A 19,263-nucleotide genomic window follows, 5' to 3' on the forward strand; every position below is an offset into this window, starting at 1 on the left:
GGTTTGCAATTTTTCTTTTCAAAAAATAGCCAAAGTATAAAATAATAGCCTTAATGAATACTGAATACCTATTGTAGACACCGCGACAGGCCCACCATAATATTGAGACATTTTTGTTATTGCAATATTGTGATAACGACTATTGTTACACCCCTATTTTAGGGTTTAATCATTTAAATTCCTGTCACTACATACTTACTTCTCAGTGGATTGTATCTTGTGGTATGCACACTGCCCTCTCTCTAGATTCACATCATTCCTGGTATTGTTCATTGACAATATGGAACACCTCAATTACACATTGTAAACGCAGCAAATTTAAAATGGAAGCAGTGAAATAATATGCTTCATAGAATAATTGTTATTGCTTATTTCATACTGGAAACATATTACAGGATGTATTGGGAGATGTGAAAAGTAAGGATATTGGCTGCTGCTCATGTAGTTGATGGAATACAGGAACTATAAGTGTATATAGTATACAGTATATTTAGATATAGATAGTGAGCTCAGCTTGTAGATCGGCTAGTCTTGACGAAGACATTTGGAGTAGGACATAGTATAGAGCTATAGGGTCTTCAACGTTTTTCAGGCCAAGGACCCCCTAACTGAGAGAGAGATGAAGCAGGGACCCCCTCTATATTGTATAAAATTGTGTTTCCGATTATTATTTTTTTCACTTGGTCTGCTCTTTTTTTCCCTCTAGATCGGCTATTTTTGGCTAAAGGGATGCTAGGGTACAGGTGGTTAATGTAAAAAAATATATCATATCACAAAGATTTGGCGGTCCCCCTGTAGTAACTCTGAGGACCCCCTAGGGTTCCCGGACCCCCTGTTGAAGACCCCTGGTATAGAGCCATGGGGTACCCCAACCCCAGTCAACTAAATATTCAAGGTTTAAGTGGTTAACCACATGAACCCTTGCGTCCCTATTCTGGGGCAAACATTCAGTGAAAATAGCTGCTCTACAAGCTCGCTATTGCGACACATAGCCGAGCTTGCAGATAGTACTATTTCCGGCAAAGAGATTTGGTGTAGAGGAAAAAGAGAGGGCCAAGTAGACCCCTAGGGGACCCTGGTCAACTAAGTGTATACAGTAAGGTTTAAGTGTTTAATATTGATATTTTTAAATCAATGCAAGAAGACTTAACAATTTTGGGACTTTGAGGTTATTGGCTTAGGTTAGCATTTCTTGTGCAAACCGTATTAATATACTCTATATCACTGTATATCTGCACATGTGATTTGTAGACTGGTTGAAAAGGACAACAATGCAGTTACTAACTGCATAGCCATAGCAAGAATCCAGATTTGTAGGTTGAAGTTTTTGTTATAGGAAAATTCATAGAGAAGGCATGGCAGCTGCATTGGATAACTATGTATCCGTAACTCACAGCCTGGACAATCGATATGCTTATGTATTCTGTTTGTGGCGTATCTTGGTGTATATACATTTTGTGAGTGTCTTGTAAGCCTGTACAGGCTGGGCATCTTGTGGTGCAGGACACTATAATAAAAATATATCTATCTATCATAGCCTATAGATGCTACACGCTTCTATTGTGAGCTCCTTAGTCACCACGTGTCACATCTGTGTCACCGAATGACTGCGCTTTCCATCTTAATTGAATTGAATGACTATAATTGCGCAAATTTCCCAACTGGTTTGGGTGTAGTCCAGACTCCAGGTTTTGTCCCATTGTTGCCACTGTGTGCTTGAGTGCCTGAATAAGACGTTGTCTGCCTTGCTCCTTTGGCTTGCCCATGGTGAGTTTCCATGGAGTGACAGGCCTGACCGAGGCACAGCGTTCCCAGTGCGTTTCACCATTAGCATGATGGGACAGTGTGCGCTTTGTGTTTAAGGTTAGACAAACAGCAGACCCTCTCATAAGGGGCCTCCGCCCGCGTGTCTATTACACGTTTATTTCCCCCTCATTTTCTTTTTTTTGTAAGAAGAATGGGCAGTCCATTCACGGTAATATGTTTTTTTCTTTATTGAAGCAGGCTGTTGAAAAGCTGAGAGACAGACATTGAAATAGGAACAGGAGAGAAGGTTCTGACGGGATCTGGTCCTTCGCCAGGCAGGGTTACACAGTCTCACCATGATGACACTTCTCGAAAATAATTGATTTGTTGAACCATTTTAAGTGTGGCATTTCTATTTTGGGCATGTCATTATAGATGAACTTCTTTCTTTCTTTTTTTTATGATGCGACTTGTTGTGAGCTTGTGGATCAAAATAGGGCTTAAGTGTTTCAGCAAAACAAACAAACGTATAAAAGTATAAATTTGTGTGGATCATGTGTACACAAATACAAATCCTCCCTGCTGTCAGGCTAGTACATTGCTTGCTAACGTCCTGGATGTGGTCTTTGGCTTGTAGGTATTGTGTGTACATTCTGTCAGGCTGACAGTGTTGATTGTGTCTTGGCTCTCTTGGGTTTGCTCCTTTTGGGATGTTGGAGGCAGGGGTGTGCCCAGACTTGCCTCCCTGTGCTGGCAGCAAAAAGAGCTTGATTTACATTTTGTTGAGTGTTGGTCTCTGGGCTGGTTGTAGGAGAGATGCAGCCAAGCGGCGATTACCATCTGACCTCACTATGTTGATAACCGTGCAGTGCAGGGCATACACGGTCAAATCCTACATGTTAATTTAACACAGAGAATGTACAAATAGAACCAAATGGACTCTTACGGGTCAATTTGGTTGCATTTGATGTTGTACAGTACACTCTCAGTTAGAAATGGATAAATTAACACTGAGGATTTTACTGTGTACTGTAGGTTTTGTGTGTGGATTGTCAAAATGAAAAAGAATAAAGTCTGCACACTGGTAGTTGCAAAATATTGCTCGTCAACGTTTCGGCCTGTTCAGGCCTTCATCAGGACATATATGATCTGTTCAGGCCTTCATCAGGACATATATGATCTGTTCAGGCCTTCATCAGGACATATATGATCATATCATATATGTCCTGACTCCTGATGAAGGCCTGAACAGGCCGAAACGTTGACGAGCAATACATTCTGGAGCTTTTTGCAACTACCAGTGTGCAGACTTTATTCTTTTTCATTATACTTTGTTTGTCTAAGCACCTGGACCAACATATGTGCGTGCACTACCTTTTTCATGGATTGTCAAAATGACACGACTAGAATGCCCAGTTGTGTTAATGGCTTCATCCTCAGTGTCAATTTAACCCTGAGTGCAAAAATGGACCAAGTAAGTCGATTTTTACACTCATCAGTTAAATTAATACTGATGATTTTGCTTTTCGACTGTTGTCACAGGAAGGTAAAGACAAAACAAAAACACAAATAGCTAGCCTATTTAACCTTTAAGAACCCCTCAAAGAAACGAGGACGAGGGGTAGCATCCATGTTGACCGCTCCAATCATGTCCTCTCGCCATGACAGCCCCGGGGAGCGAGGAGACGGTCACGTTTCGACGAGAACGTAGCACGTTCCGTCGGCAGGCGGTGCGGAGGCGGCACAATGCGGGGAGTAACCCCACGCCACCCACCTCTCTCATCGGATCTCCTCTCAGGTACGCCGTGCATGCCGACGCTGGGGGTGGGGGGCTTCTGGCACTGGTACACAGTACAATCCTCAGTGTCGATTCACAAATCTAGTACGAATTCTACCTGTTTTCTGCAGGTACAAATATAACCAAATTACACTTGTACACTCAGAGTTTCAAATAGATAAATGAACATGAGGATTCTACTGTGTGCTCTGGTGTTAGCATGCTACCAGGCACCACTCTGTCCCTCTGTATTTTCATTTCCATCCATCAACAGTAACTGTCATTCACTCTATTCCTCTGACACTGCCAGCGTGCGTTATCTCCTTTGCATGCTGGGAAAGCCCTGCATGACCCCTCTCTCCCGTTGTGACTGTGCCATGCGTGTCTCGCGTTCTGCATGCGACTCCTTTCGTCCCAATATTCCAGTGTTTTTGAAGGCTTGTTGTCGCTCTATATCCACCCCTTTATCGCACCAGATCTAGCCTCTTAAATCCCCCCCGTTTTTGTTGAGCACAGATCATAGAATGGAGTCCTCACAAAACCCTGACAGAGAGACCCAAGGGCATTGCCAGCTCTGATCTGTCTCACGCAACCGTTGCCTCTCATGAAAGTGCATGGTAACACAAAGCATCCTCCTGTATCATGTTACTTTGTCCTTCTCTGGGAGCTCTCCCAGAGAGAGAGGGGGGGTCGATGATATTGATCAGTGTGAAAATCAAATAAAAAAGAGAACGCATGTGGTTTAAGTCATCTGCTTCTCCACCTATGGTGAATGTTCAATACTTTTTCTTTTTTAGTCCCTAATCGTCCATAAATGGTCCTTAAAAGCCCAGCTAGCATTTTACACCATATAATTTCACTTTCAGTTAAGGTCACGGTGACATTTTACAACAACCCTATATCTTAAGGGATTTTATTTTTCCAATGTTTTCAGCCTCAGAGCATTAATTTGGAGATCATTGTCTCAATTTCTTCCATGAGGTTTGTGTACCCCTCATAATACCCTTTTATTCGAGCAACATTTCCTCTATCCTCCTCTTTATTGGGGCATCTAGCATCTTTCTGCTGGAAAGCCCAAGGGTATCCAGCCTCAATCCATTTACGGGAGCCTCATCAATCCATCTACTCTCTTCTTTATGTGGACAGCTAACCTTGGAGACCTAACGCATGCATTGATGCTAAAGGAGCTTTGGTTTGATTGTCGTCAGAGTGACGAGACGCCAGTGACTTGACATGATTGATTGCTACAGTAGGCTGGCCTGGCAGAGCACTTCAAAGTTCAAATCTGTGCTTCTTAGCAAGTCTGATTTGTTTCTCAAATACAAGGTTAATTAGGACTGACTGTCAACACTATTATTTGAGAGTGATCAGTTTGGCTTTGTGTATTCAGACATTGTTGACCTACCTGCATTGGTTCTTGTGGTAATAACATAGATGTGAGTAATGTTTAACTTGTATACTCTGTCGTGCAACTGTGTCATTCCCCGAAAATAGAAGATCTACACTATAAATCAGGCTTCAGTGTCCAGACTGAGACATGTCTTTAGAAATCAGATTTGAATCGCATTTCAAACTACCTACTGTAGACATGTTTTGCTGTTCAGACTTGGTCAAACCAATCTGATTTCAATCTGGACTAGACAATTATTTTATTTGGGCTGCGATTCTCATAGCCTTACCGCTGTGGCCTGATGGCTATGGCTATAGAGACCTCCTCTAACAGGGAGGACGCAGCCTGATCCCTGCAACAGCCATTGTTTTCATCCATGTCTGAGTGTCCTTGAGCAAGACAATGAACTGGCAAAGAACAAATTAATTAATTAAAAATTACATATTTACACTCATGCAAATGTACACGCTATTAAAACCAGGCCACCACAAACCACATAAAAAATGATGTTATGTTCCTTTTGTGGGTTTAGTGGGTGGTCTGTGAATTGTAGAGTTCTATTGACCGTATTCACACGGCGGCTCTTAAGTCATGCTCGAGGGTTGGGAAACCCCACCCTTACATCGGTTTCAGTATTCACCGTGTGAATATGGCCAATTGTAAACATGTTCCTACCAGGTCTGTGTGCCTCCCTCCTATGGTTATCATTTCCCAAACAGTTATTCATCTCTAGCCAAGGCTTTGCTTTTCCCTGCATCCGCCCCGTTGCTGCAAGGTCACATCTCCAAATGCTGAGCCTTGGAAAATGTTGAGCAAGAAAACAAGTGTGCAGTCTGCCAGGGGTCAATAAACTTGCAGAATGCAAAACTGCCCGCTCTTCAACTAATACCTCTCTGTCCCCTCTGCCAAACCTCTCCCATCTCACTCAAATGTTTTCATGACCTTCTCCTCAGGTCTCCTCGGCTTTATTTAGTCTCAGTTTTTTTATGTGTGAACTAAAGTGTACACATGCTTTCAAAATCTGCTTCTTGATGATGATAGTGTACATTATGGGTATGACTGTGAGACTTGTATATTCATGAAAATATAGTCATATCAAGTTGGATAATAAGAAGGTTGATGCTGTGTTGGTTTTAGCTACAGCCTGGGTCCTAACACAGGCAATGTTGGAGCCAAGCTCTAACCAGTAACCTTCACAGGGAAAGGAACAATCAACCCCAAAGACTTTGTACTGTTACAAAAATGTGCGAAAATGGATCATTACGGGTACATTTTTACGCTTAAGTTAACATTCAGGATTTTGCCAGAACCCTGCTAAACTAGCTTCACCCCATGAGCTTCACGGTGAATTGCATCCCCTACTCCGCACTGTTAGTGTTGCACTACACTGAACTACACAAACAAGGACTGAGCTGAACCCCCTGTGTTTCAGCCATCCTCTATAGACCATATTCACACGGCGGCCATATTGCCATTAAGTCAATGAAATGCCACCCCAGTTGCCACCCCAATGCCAATGTTAAATTCCAAAATGGCCGCCGTGTGAATATGGACTATTGCATTGGTTCCCTAACTTTTTAGCCCGAGACCCACTTTAAGTGAGTGAACATAGCCGATCTACAAGCTCACAGCTCGTCGCGATGTGGCGCGTTGTGAGCTATCGGCTATTTTCACAATTTCTTACGTTTTTTTTTAAATTTATGGATTTGTTTTTGAAAACGTTTTTGAAAATGTTAGATTTTTTTTTTTACATTTCTGAAAAATTCGATTCGATTTTTAAAGATTTTTGAAAATCTTTTGAAATAATAATGGGAAAAAATTTAGGAAATTGAAAGAAATCGTACCACTGCATCCCTGCTTCTCTCCGGCCCTTTTGACAGCAACATGGTTATGTCTCTCACAAGTCCTTCATATGGTTCGCTTGTCCATGAGTGCTGCAGCTTATCTCCCTCATGTAGCATTATCTCCCTCTGAAACTCGAGCCGACTTCCTTTTGTTTTTCCCCTGGGTGTAAAGACCCCTGACTTGTCACTCTTCAGATCAGGTTGCCCTGTCCGCATTGCCCCATGATATTCTGTCCTATCTTTAGCTCAGGCTTAGGTGTTCTTCTTCTAGTGTTTCTCACCATTTTCATTGTTTGTGTAGTCTCTCATCCCCTTAACCACTTTCCATGAGGATAACATGGGCATCGCTACAGCTGTACTCCCAGCTGTGGTACCCTTGGGAAATGCATCTGAATTGAAATTAATATACTCCATATATATACTGTATAAAGAAAGTCACTGCATATGAACAAAGTCACTTGGACTTTATTCCTTATTTTCTAAATGACTCCTTAAATCCTCACACACTCCTGTTTGTTTAGTCCCATTACCCCAAACCACCATGTCCTGCTTCCCCTTCCTATGATGACGGTATGTACCAATGTCCCCCATGCCTCCTTCTCGTTTCCTTTCCTTCGCCCCTGTTCCCTCGTTCCTCCTCCTCCCCCCGACAGCCTCCAGGAGGCACTCAGCCAGGCCTCCCAGCCTTCTACATCCCAGGGGAAAAGTCAGCCCTCCAGAACCCCGTCCCAGGTGACCGTGCTGAGCGCGAGCACTTCCCTGCTGGCCAGGAACGGAAGTGCGCACCTGGAGGGCTCTCAGGACAAGGCCTCCACCGTTGGCGCCACCAGTCTACAGGATGACTTTGGTAGGGGAGCTATGCTATGCTAAAGAAGACAGTTTGGAAAGAGTTTGACAGACGAATGGTGGGAGATGGCAAATGAGAGGCACAAGAGAATACACTGGCAGGATTGAATCTGAGGACCGCAAATTGTCCATGTTTGTTCAGAGGTGTACGATAGGTCTTAACCACAGAAGACACGAGACATAAAGGCTAATTAATACTTTGTCATACCGCAATGTCCCTCACTGAAGATGACAAGTGTTTTGGCGAAAGGAATGGAAAAGTATTAATTGGGCTGGGGGGGGGGGGGTTTGCATGAGACGGATCGGTGATGGGAAGAGCTTTATTGTGTCTGTAGGGAAGTGTGAGTGACAAACATCAGTCCCTTTTTTCTTTTTCTTTTTTTAAAGCATATGAATTATTTTTGGCTTTGTTTTGCTGTTTTGTGCGTTCTTGGATTGTTGTTGTGGTGATACCATACTATTCTTTCTTATAAGCTAGGACTGTCAGAAGTGTCTGCAGCAGTGTGTAATTATCTGTGGTCAGTGGACGGTTGCACTTGGTTATAGACGTATGTAATTATCCTCGCTCCATTTATCAACGTCTACAATGCTGGGTCTGTAGCAACCACTTGACCTTGCTCGATTGTGTGTGTTGCAACTCAGTCACGCCCTCGTGCCATGTTTCTCAGCCCAATTGGGCAGGACCCCAAAATGGCCTTGTGGAATATTCCGATAGGGTCATGATGAACAAACAATAAGTTTAGCAGAGGAATGTTGTGTTATTTTATTTATCAGGTCCTGTAGTACTTAATGGTCAAGATTTTAATCCCATTGCGAAACCAGCTGTAACCCACTGCACTGGTATAATGTGTTCATTCTCCCCATGCCGAAGACGGTGTGTTTCTTATTACAGTTTATGTCTTATTAGTGGAACAAGCAGTTACATACTTAAGATGTAAGTGAACATGGGGCTGTGTGTGTCTTTGATTCAATTTGGGTCCCTCCATCTTAACCAATGGTAAGTGGATTTCCACACCTACTCATAATATAGCTGGAGGGCGGAAGAACTGTGCGTGTGTGTGTGTGTGTGTGCGTGCCTTTCTGCACTTGTGATTTCAGCAGACTGGCTCGGTTTGTCTTCATTTGCTCATGGCTTGAGGAAACTTGAAGTGCACACCGGTTCCTGAAACGTATTGCGATTCTGAGAATACTGCAATACAAAGAGCAAAGCAGCATGTAGACTCCCTCATCTACTCTAGAGCAATAACTGTTGATGCATTAGGCCACGGACCCTCATTTGACAGAATTTTTATCTTCGGGACCCCGATTTACACTGAAAAATCCTCTGTTTTAATTAAACTTGGTAGTATAAAAGTGGACCCTTACAGGTCCATTTGTAACAGAGTTACAGACCCGTAAGTGTGGCTGGGGACCCCCTGGAACCCCCTCAAGGACCCCTTGGTGGTCCCTGGACCCCACATTGAGAACCACTGCTCTGGAGTATTAGTAATGTGATAAAGAAATATGGACCCCAGTTATTCCGTGAATCTATATATGTACACTGTAAAATCTAACTAAATGGAATTGACATATTGTCTTTGTGTGCATTTTCAGGGAAGCTCACTCCCTCCTTATATGAGGCAGGAGGTTGTGACATGTCCCTGGTAAATTTTGAACCTGCAACGAGACGAGCCTCCAATAACATCTGGTAAGTACTACATAGTGTCAGTTCCGGGCGTGATTTAACAACACTAGAGTCTAAAAGCATCTAATGGCCCTGCTAGCTAGTGTACAGCGAACTCTTCGTGGCGCTCACACCTATGTTGGTCTTCTGTTGGCCAGTTCCGCTGGCCAGTGCCATATCTGGCCACTCCATATATGGAGCTGGCAGTGTATATCCTATATAAAGAATTGGCTAATGGGAGGACCGGCCAGTCGTCACGCTCATGTCACTATGACTCTGCCATAACCATATAAGGAGTTCCCATTGCAGCTACGCCCAAATATGGAGTGTTGTCTAACCTCAATGAGTCGTCATGGCATCAGGCGCAAACAATCACCTCCATATATGGACATAGATGTGAGTGCCGCGAATCGGCCCAAACCTCTATTATATCCATAAACATGTACTGTGTATATAGTATATTCACTGGAGGACCAACACATTATTGTAAACGGGAGCAAAAGCCAAGTAAAATAAAATAAGGGTGACACTAGAGGAAAGGCCATGTGGTAACCAAAATTTGTGGGTTTATTTTGTATTGATTGAGGTATTTATTGCATGATAAAATACGGTGTACACAAAATCTCAAAGAGATAAAATGCAACAAAGTCCGAAAGCTTATTTAGATTGTGGTCCCTGTCTGTGAGGTGAAGATGAAGGCAAATTCCATTGCAATCCAGCCAGTAGTTTTCGAGAAATGCTATTTTGAACCAAAGTGATAGACAGTTGGCACTTATTTTGTCAGCCTACCTACCTATGGTAAACAATGTCAGCTTTTTCCTCTGAGGTTGCTCTGTTTTAAGACATGGTTCAATACATTGAGTGCAGGAGCTTTTGTTTCACAAATGTTGACCCTTGACATTTTTGATAACCTACAGGGACACAGACTCCCATCTCTCCAGTTCTACCTCAGTTCGCTTCTACCCTCATGACCTGGTGAGTTCCCTTTCACTCTGTGTGTGTGTGTGTGTGTGTGTGTGTGTGTGTGTTCTGTGTATCTCTGCACCCACAGGCTTGCATCCATTTGTGTGTGCATGTACTGTAAGTTCAAATGTGTTTGCACGTGTATACGGACACTAAAGGTGCATTCACACTGGATGCAGTCAAACTATTTGCATGGCAGAAGCAGCCGTGTAGCTATTCATCTGACATTTTGTGAATTTGTTTGCGGCAGAATCAGCCATGTGTATTTCACCAGTGTGTTTCTCAAGGTATGGTAAAACAACGTGTGCTTACACAGAGACAGACAGTACTCTTTCTCACTTGTCAATCCACAAGGTTTGTATCAACAACAAACTTCTTCTCCAACTGGGTCCTGCATAGGATGTTGCTCTGTTCGCTTCTGCAAAAATGGAGTTGAACATTTTTCAACATGCGCAATTCATGTCGCTTCGCGAGAAGACGCGAAATATTGCTAGATGTCACATCTTTGCAATGACTTGATATTGAAATGAGTCACTCAAAAAAAATTGCATCACGTCCGATGTGAACACACCTTTTGGCTGCACATGGTCTCCCATAAGTCCCCACCACATCCTCATGCTTCATCATTACCTGAGGTCTAGCTCTGACCCTGGGTCAGCTCTCCCTTCCTCAGATCCGTCTGAACCGGCTGCTAACCATGGACCCAGAGCTGCTAGAGCAGCAGGACGTGGACCTCAGCCCCGAGCTCCAAGACGCCCCGATGGGCCCAGAGGACCCTGCTGCTGCTGCCACTGGTAAAGCCAGGCAGTACTACCGCTTCTGGCTGATGCCTTACCTGTGGGTGGGCCTGCACTTTGACCGGCTCACCTTGCTGGCACTTTTTGACAGGTGAGGCTGACATCTGACACCATCCGTTATCACCCATGTTGTTGCAACTGTAGTGGGAAGTGCATTGTGGTTCAAGTATTACAGTGGGTTTAGTATACAATGAGGAAGGTAGACTGAATATAAAGAGCTTGTAGTAGCAAAAGTATAATTATGCATCCAAAACAAATACAATTATGTCTCCTCTGTTTATTTTCCCCCACTGTGCTTCAGGAACCGTGAGGTTCTAGAGAACGTGCTAGCAGTGGCGTTGGCTGTCCTAGTTTCATTCTTGGGCTCTGTGCTGCTGGTCCACGGATTCTTCACCGACATCTGGGTCTTTCAATTCTGTCTCGTCATTGCAAGCTGCCAATACTCCCTGCTTAAGGTGAGTACATCTCAGTTAGCAGCACATATATAGTACCTTTATTAGAAGGATCAACCCCTTGAGATGTGTCATCTCGTTTTCGAGAGGGTCCTTATGACAAAAATACAAACGGTACAATAGACAAAACAGTACAATAAGTACATCCATGAATACTATACAAAACAGGACAAGACAAAACAAAACAAAACAAAGCTCTCCTGAAACTGGCCGCTCCCACCCTACCTGAACACCCACAAAATAACAGATTTCATGCATTAATGATCTACCCATGTAAGCTAACTAAGCAAAAACAGGAGTAGCAACTACATACCGTTACATACATGCACATAACAGGTAACATGCAATGACATGCCCATGCGAGTTAACATAAAACAAACATGCACATGCACCTTGGAAATTAGATTGCCGTATGTTCCTCATAAATCACAGGACAGATAATAGACAGAACAATCAGAAGTCAATCAGAAGCCTTTAGAAACAAGAGCAGGTTATTTGAAGATGAGTAAGGATGGATGCTTTAAAAATATTAAAGTAGTTAATAGATCTAAGTGAACTGGGGAGATCGTTCCAATCCTGATGGGGCTTTATATTTAAAAGCACGTCGACCAACTTCTTTACTGATTCTGGTGGGGATAATGAAGTAAGGATACTCTGTATGCCTTAGGTTGTATGGTGAGCTGTAGGGACGTAAATATTGTTTTAGATAGTGAGGATAGTTAAAGTGTATGCATTTAAAAACAAATAGCAGCCAGTGAGAGTGTCTCCTAGATGTAGGTGTTAGCCAGTTAAGCGACTCGTACATGACACAATGGTGGGTTCTATAAGGACACCTCAGGATAAATCTACAAAGACTGTTGCTTGTTGGATTTGTGTATGTACTGGTGACTGTCTTTCTCTCACTCTCTTTCCGTCTTTCTCGCACTTTCGCACTGTATTGTACTACAGATGAGCATATATCTTGTGAGCCTAGTGACTAATGCACTCAGAATTGAAGATATTACTTGAAGATAATGCTGATAGGCTCCAAGTCAGTGGTTTAAAAAATATATATATATTATGCCCAAGGTACACCAAAGAGCAAGTCAAAATCTCAAGGCACACCTGTCTTGATATCCTTGCAAAATCGCTTCAATAACACGTGGACACTCTTATCGCTCTGTACATTTTTATTTTTATTTACTAATGCCAAAGAAAAGGTATAGAAGTAGCTTCTGTATTGGGAAATTAGTGTACACAAAGTACTGTGAATTACTTTAAAGTAATTTAAAGATAAATGGAAGCTGAGCACTGAATATGAAACTTTCATGGCACATTACTTTACAATGTCCTTAATTTCAATGCATTAGATTCTTGAACTCATGGAAAGGTACTATCAGAACTCATTAACATGGTTTTGTAGGTTACTTACATTCTGTTGTTTCATCCTTGTAAACAAATGATGTACAAGGACTTAAGTGGTTTAAATATTTCCCCATCGATTAATGCACAGTAATCAGGTCACCATAATGTTACGTGTAACTGTGGATTTTCCTTGAAGTGCTGGGCAACATGTGTGTTAATTAAATTGTATTTTGTATTTGACAGAGTGTTCAACCAGACTCCTCATCCCCTCGGCATGTGAGTACCGTACATTTGTAAAAGCCCTCCATCTAGCAGTCTCTGTGACTTATAGGGTTGTTATTATTATTGCTGTCATGTCTTTCCCTTAAGGGTTTAATACAGTGTCTACATTTTTAATCAGTGTTTTAGGCATTCAGCTGACTTCTTATCCAGAGAAGGATCAGTGACTGCACCAGTAAAATTAGCTCAAGTTTTTAGATCAACAACATACTTCTGTGACCCAGGAAAGACCGCTTATGTTTCATCTGTCATGTACTGTATATGTTTAGTTTTCTGCACCTCCACCTGTTTCTGTTTAGTTGTTTTTGTCCTTGGAATCTTTTCCTTTCCCCCTTGCGTCAGTGCAGCCATCCTCTCCTCCTCCTGCTCTCACTCTTCCATTCCTCTTCTCCTCCTCTAATTTACCTTTGTCCCTCGTCTTGTCTCGTCTCCTCTTCTCCTCTTTTCCCAGCTTGTCCTGAAACAGTGTTTTTTATTAATGCAGACTACTCTGCTGCAGGCACATGCTTTAAATAACTGGCCAGAGTTTAGACCACGGTGCTGACTATCCCAAACTCTCCCTTCTGTCTCTCTCATCATCCCTCTCTCTATCACCCATACTACGTCTTTCTCTAACAATCTCCCTGAGCTCTTTCTTGCTCTGTCTGTCTGTCTGCCTGCCTGTCTGTCTCTCTTTCTTTCTCTCTCTCTCTCACTTTGTTTCTTTCTGAATCTTGCTCACTCTCTGTTCATCTGTCTGCCGTTCTCTCTACCTTCACCTCACCTTTCCTCACGTGAAGGTGCTTTTTTCTCCCTTTTTGTAATACCTTTGACACTTTGGGGGAAAACATGACACAAATAATGTGAGTGTTGGTGCGTAAACTGTCAGTGCTCCCTCGAGTGAATGCACTGCAGCAGTGCAGCCTCTTGGGTGGAAAGCTGAGCAGTGCAAGCACACATTTTCACTACCTCAACTAACCTTATGTGGTGCTATTTCTGTCCACTGGTGCAGATCCTCTTTGTACTGGATCCAGTCATTCTGCACAATAAATGGGCCTTTTATTTTATTATACAGCACCTAGCATTTTCTGTATGCTTTCTATCCAAACAATTTTACAGTACCACAAATTGATAGTTGTAATTCAGCCGTTGGACCCTCCAATCTACGCCCTTTGATTGAACGGGGACAATGAATCACATAATTATTGTGCACACATTCTGCGCCCTTTGTTTGGTCGGGAACAATCACATGGTTATTGTGCGCAGTCTGTTCAGTTTCTGCACTGTTAGTATGGTTACGTTTAATTGACCATGTTACAACTGTGGCCATTTTGCTGTTACATCATACTCGGGTTGGGATCCCCACCTTTCCAGTGTGAGTGAGGGCAAAAATGGCCACACTGTGAATATGGTTTGCTCAGCTATACTCAGCAACATGATATCCCTGTCTCTTTAACCTCCCCTATGCCTCTTCCAGGGCCATAATCGCATCATAGCATACAGCCGGCCTGTCTACTTCTGCTTGTGCTGTGGCCTCATTTGGATCCTCCACTACGGCAGCCAGAGGACCTCCTCGGCTCGCTTCACCCTGTATGGAGTAGCGCTCACCAGCTCCCTTATGCTCGCTTCTGCCAGGGACCTAGTCATAGGTAAGGTTCCCTGTCCCAGATAGAGATATAAGCTGTGGGGAATTTTGAAAAATATGAAGTGGCTGAAGGTTTGTTTCCCTCAAAGGTTGGGCTAAAATTAAACAGTTTCTATGCAGCTTTTCTGCATTAAAGCTGCGTATGGACATTGGACAAATGACTTTGGCAAGATCCAGGTGTGTGAAAATATGGGACATTACTTTATATTTGGAAAAACTCCTGGACATTCACCACCCCACATGCTATGAACTGCATCCCCCCTGAGATAGGACTCTATGTCAGTAGATATTGGGGAAGTTTATGTTTATGTTTAGTGCATGTTCTATGTTTATGTTAATACTAAATATTATTGGAGTTCCAGCCCATCAGCCCATAGCCAATATTTATGGCCAAGGGTCATACCTGCAACGCTGGGTAATACTTATGAGATAAGTAAATACAGTAAGAGGAAGGATCATGGGAAATGTATAGAAATCTTGTTAACGTGTTGTTTTTACAGCAACAGTAAAGCTTTTAGCTGACTTTAAACCACTTAGAGTCACTTAGAATGAATGCAGCATTAATGTTATTCTATGAACAGTATGGTGACCTCCTTCCCTCCTGCTGTTTTCTCCCCGCAGTCTTCACGCTGTGCTTTCCAGTTGTGTTCTTTGTGGGACTGCTCCCACAGGTCAACACATTCGTCATGTACCTCTTTGAGCAGCTGGACATCCATGTGTTTGGTGGGAACGGTGAGCGACTCTCATTAAACGGCAACCTCTCTGCAGGTGCTGCGTTTGCCCTCTGTGGGATCATCATACATAACCCCAGTGGTTCAAGCTTGCCAGGGGTTTATCCCAGTGTGCTCAGGACAAACACAGGAGAGGACATTGGGTATATACATTTAAATAAACACCTCATGACATGAAAGAAAAATAATTTGCAAGTGATCAGATTGCTGCCTGGTTATAGTCTGACTACCTTGGTAACTTAACCACATGAACCCTAGCATTCCTACTCTGGGGCAAACATAAATAGCCAATCTACAAGCTCACAATGCGTTGCAACTCGTAGTGAGCTTGTAGATAGGCTATTTTTGGCAAAGAGATTTGGTGTAGAGAGAAAAAAGGGTTGGGCCTAGTATAAACCACTGGGGGGATTAATTTGTATAGGGTATATGCACAATCAAACAACATGAAAATGTGCAAAGACCTTCGCTTAATAGTCACTCTGTTTAAACTTTAGAGCATTTCAATTCTCATTCTGGCTTTGATTAGCAATTTGGATAAATGCAACACATGCACCTCCATCACACCCTACAATTCATTTGCTAAACTCTGACACAGCAATAATGGATTCACCCGCTTTTCATGATTTAGCTCTTATGATGAATCAGTGTCTCATGGTGTTTAAAGTGCTGGTTTGCATTCAACCTGTCTAGTTTAGGGATGGGTCCGAATAATCAAATATTCGAATAATCGTTTGTAGGATAAAAATAAATAAATATTGTAACCTATGATAGTCATTTTATGATAAAACTAAACAAATCCCCAGAACGATTTCACCCAAACAAATCCCACGCCAAAAAAAAAGAATAAAAAAAAAAAAAATATATATATAGAGAGAAAAAGGGGTGTGGTCGAATATTCAAATAATATAGTAATATATATTACTTGTTACTTTTTCATGTTATGTTATTTAGATACACACATGTACTTGTTTGCTTCACCACAAATGCTATGATGTTATTTCGATATAGCATGTTGTTTAGACAGATGCTAGGTTTGATGTTTACCTGGTATCCTAGTTACTTTGAAGCACTAAATTGTTTTTCTGTCTTCTCTATTTACTTGACCATTTACCCTGTTGTGTGTTGACTAAGGGTTCGTGCCATTTACTCTGATCTTGCACTTGTATGTCGCTCTGGATAAGAGCATCTGATAAATGTTTAAATTGGAAATTGATGAGCCGAGGTGTCAGTGACACAGTATGTTCTGTCCTTCACAGCTTCCTGCAGCCTTCTGTCGGCCCTGTACAGCGTCGTCCGCAGTGCTGTGACCGTGGCCCTGTTGTATGGTCTGTGCTATGGGGCCCTGAAGGTGAGGGCCACACTCCCTACGCTGTAAAATCCTGTCGTTGTTTTTTTCCCACCACAGAATTAAATCGCAACACACAATGAGGCTGGGAGGCTTAGCACTTTACTTCACGTGGACATGAGTGAACGATGCGTTTGGCTCACAGTTTCATAAGGTTCACTCAGACTTGGCGAAGAAGAGACACTCGGCTGTTCACGGAGAAGCCTCTGGTTTTTATCGCCTAACTGTAGATTTTCCCTACAATCACAGTCCATTTCAAACCAAAATAAAATGTCCTTCTTCCCTCTGCATTAAGTACAGAAACAAAGAGAAGAATGCTTCCTTGCTCAGTATTCATGACAGGTTTAGTAGAGATGTGATTGATTTGTCTCTTGTGAATGAATTAATTAATTAATGAATATAGATGCGAGTGAAATCAAGCAAAGTTTACAATGTGGAGTTAAAATGCCACTGGTCAGCTATCAGAGCTACCACCATGCCAGTCTATCCAGTCTTCACTTGGAAATGGTCAATAGTAATTTAAAATAAACATACTAATACCACATACTGTAGCTGGGCTGGGCTGCACTGTGGATGCATGGAGGCGTACAGAGGAGGAATTTGTAGTTTATATGGGATGGCCACAAGGTTATTTGTCATGGAATTTGTAGTTTATATGGGATGGCCCCAAGGTTATTTGTCATGGATGTTTCTTTTCTCTTTTGCTATACTTTTCAAATCAATCCATGCTTAAGCGCAACGATAATGCAACCGCACATTGATATTTAGTGTTGGATTACTTATTTCAAGCATGTTTCAAGTCTCAACAAGTTGATTTTCATACCATGCTGAAATGACTACTCTGACTAATCAAGTGGCCTCCTCAGAAATACAAAAATGGTCAGTAGTAATGTCAAATTATACTGTAAGTGTGAACCTGGTACCTCTGTTTTGATATGTTTATCTGCTTTCTTTTTGTCATGTCATTTGAATTTGATGGATTATGAATGCAAAAGTTTTGATACAGTATAGATTTTGTGATAAAAAACCTTTTCATTTTTGTGTGTCACAGGAGACATGGGAGCCCCATCACATCCCTGTGCTATTTTCTGTGTTCTGTGGTCTCCTGGTGGCAGTGTCGTACCATCTGAGCCGCCAGAGTAGTGACCCCTCTGTACTCATGTAAGTTTACACAGGACTACACAGTAACATCCCAGTGTTATTTTAACTCAGTACAGTGTACCAATGGAACCAAATGGACCCGGACCCATTTGGTTCCATTTTTCTGAGTTGAATGAACTCTTAAGGATTTCACTGTGTATTGTGCTTTGGTTCTGTTGTTTTTAAATATTCATTGAACTGTCAGTCACCGTAAATATATGAATGAACTTTTGAATACTTTACTGTGATTCTCTATACTTTATGGAACTGATTGATTGAACAATTCTAAAACAAGCCATCAGAAATATTGTTTTACCCTGGTCTGACAAATAATGATTTGTGACTTCCTGACTATTACTCACAGTATGCACTACATTGTCTCAAATACTGAACATCCTCATATGCCTAAGCTTTTCAAACTGTCCAACTTGAAATGGTTTAACACAGTGTTACAAGTGAATGCCCCCCCATCAGATAAATTGCCACAATGGGCTCGTTTGACATGGCTAATATAGTATTGTCTCACTTTGTAGCTCACTGATACAGTCCAAGATCTTGCCTAACTTGAAAGACAAGAACCCTGAAGACCCTCTCTCAGAGGTCCAGGACCCTCTGCCAGAGAAGCTGAGGGCCTCAGTGGTGAGTTGAGCATTGTTGCATAATGAATTGAATCCATGATTGGGTAGCTGTAATGTCATAATGGTTGTAAATTAAGCATGTCATAATGGTTGTAAATTAAGCATGACAAGCAAGATGGTAACGGGTGACTTGCCTGGATCCAGTCCATTTACTCCGCCCACTCCACTGAGTGGACATTTATTGTACAAGGAGGATAGATTTCTGTTATTGCATGATGACCTCTCAGTGACCTCTCAGAGACCACATGATTTACCTGATTGAATTGTACCTACCATATAGTTCCTACAGATATATTATAGGTATTTTCTGGATATGTCAGGGTTTGGTTTGAAAACAAAATTTGCATTTGATTTACTATTAGAGGGTGCAGTTGACCTGCTTTTTCTTTTAATGATCACATCCCTGATGTCCTGTTCTTTTTCGTCCCTATAGAATGAGCGTCTTCAGTCGGACATGATTGTCTGTGTTGTCATCGCTGTTCTGTACTTCGCCATCCATGTCAGCACAGTGTTCATTGCACTACAGGTAATTACAAAATGGGCACTATGTCCTAAATAAATAAGATTGAGTTGAACCTCTCTGTCATATTTCCTGGACATGTACCTCTTTTGCATACACAAGAGAGGGAGATAAGTGAGGAGTTGTTACACATACTGTACACTATGCACCTTTATGCACTCCTG

The 19,263-nt window shown here is 42.2% G+C and overlaps 1 protein-coding gene across 4 annotated transcripts in view; it reads left to right on the plus strand.

Annotated features, from left to right (window-relative positions):
* pcnx1 (pecanex 1) overlaps positions 1 to 19,263 on the plus strand; it is a 53,640-nt gene that overhangs the window by 17,233 nt on the left and 17,144 nt on the right. The window contains exons 7-19 of one of the 4 annotated variants that reach the window (XM_080415082.1): positions 3,415 to 3,544; positions 7,411 to 7,604; positions 9,197 to 9,290; positions 10,184 to 10,241; positions 10,888 to 11,117; positions 11,328 to 11,481; positions 13,066 to 13,098; positions 14,558 to 14,729; positions 15,347 to 15,457; positions 16,713 to 16,804; positions 17,853 to 17,962; positions 18,475 to 18,580; positions 19,013 to 19,105. In XM_080415082.1, the coding sequence (XP_080271208.1) occupies positions 3,415 to 3,544; positions 7,411 to 7,604; positions 9,197 to 9,290; positions 10,184 to 10,241; positions 10,888 to 11,117; positions 11,328 to 11,481; positions 13,066 to 13,098; positions 14,558 to 14,729; positions 15,347 to 15,457; positions 16,713 to 16,804; positions 17,853 to 17,962; positions 18,475 to 18,580; positions 19,013 to 19,105 (1,577 nt within the window). The remainder of the gene's footprint in view (positions 1 to 3,414; positions 3,545 to 7,410; positions 7,605 to 9,196; positions 9,291 to 10,183; positions 10,242 to 10,887; positions 11,118 to 11,327; positions 11,482 to 13,065; positions 13,099 to 14,557; positions 14,730 to 15,346; positions 15,458 to 16,712; positions 16,805 to 17,852; positions 17,963 to 18,474; positions 18,581 to 19,012; positions 19,106 to 19,263) is intronic. The other 3 variants (XM_080415083.1, XM_080415084.1, XM_080415085.1) reach the window with 3 other exon arrangements.

This window comes from Gymnoscopelus braueri, assembly GCF_963280865.1.
Source record: "Gymnoscopelus braueri genome assembly, chromosome: 19".
NCBI lineage: Eukaryota > Metazoa > Chordata > Actinopteri > Myctophiformes > Myctophidae > Gymnoscopelus > Gymnoscopelus braueri.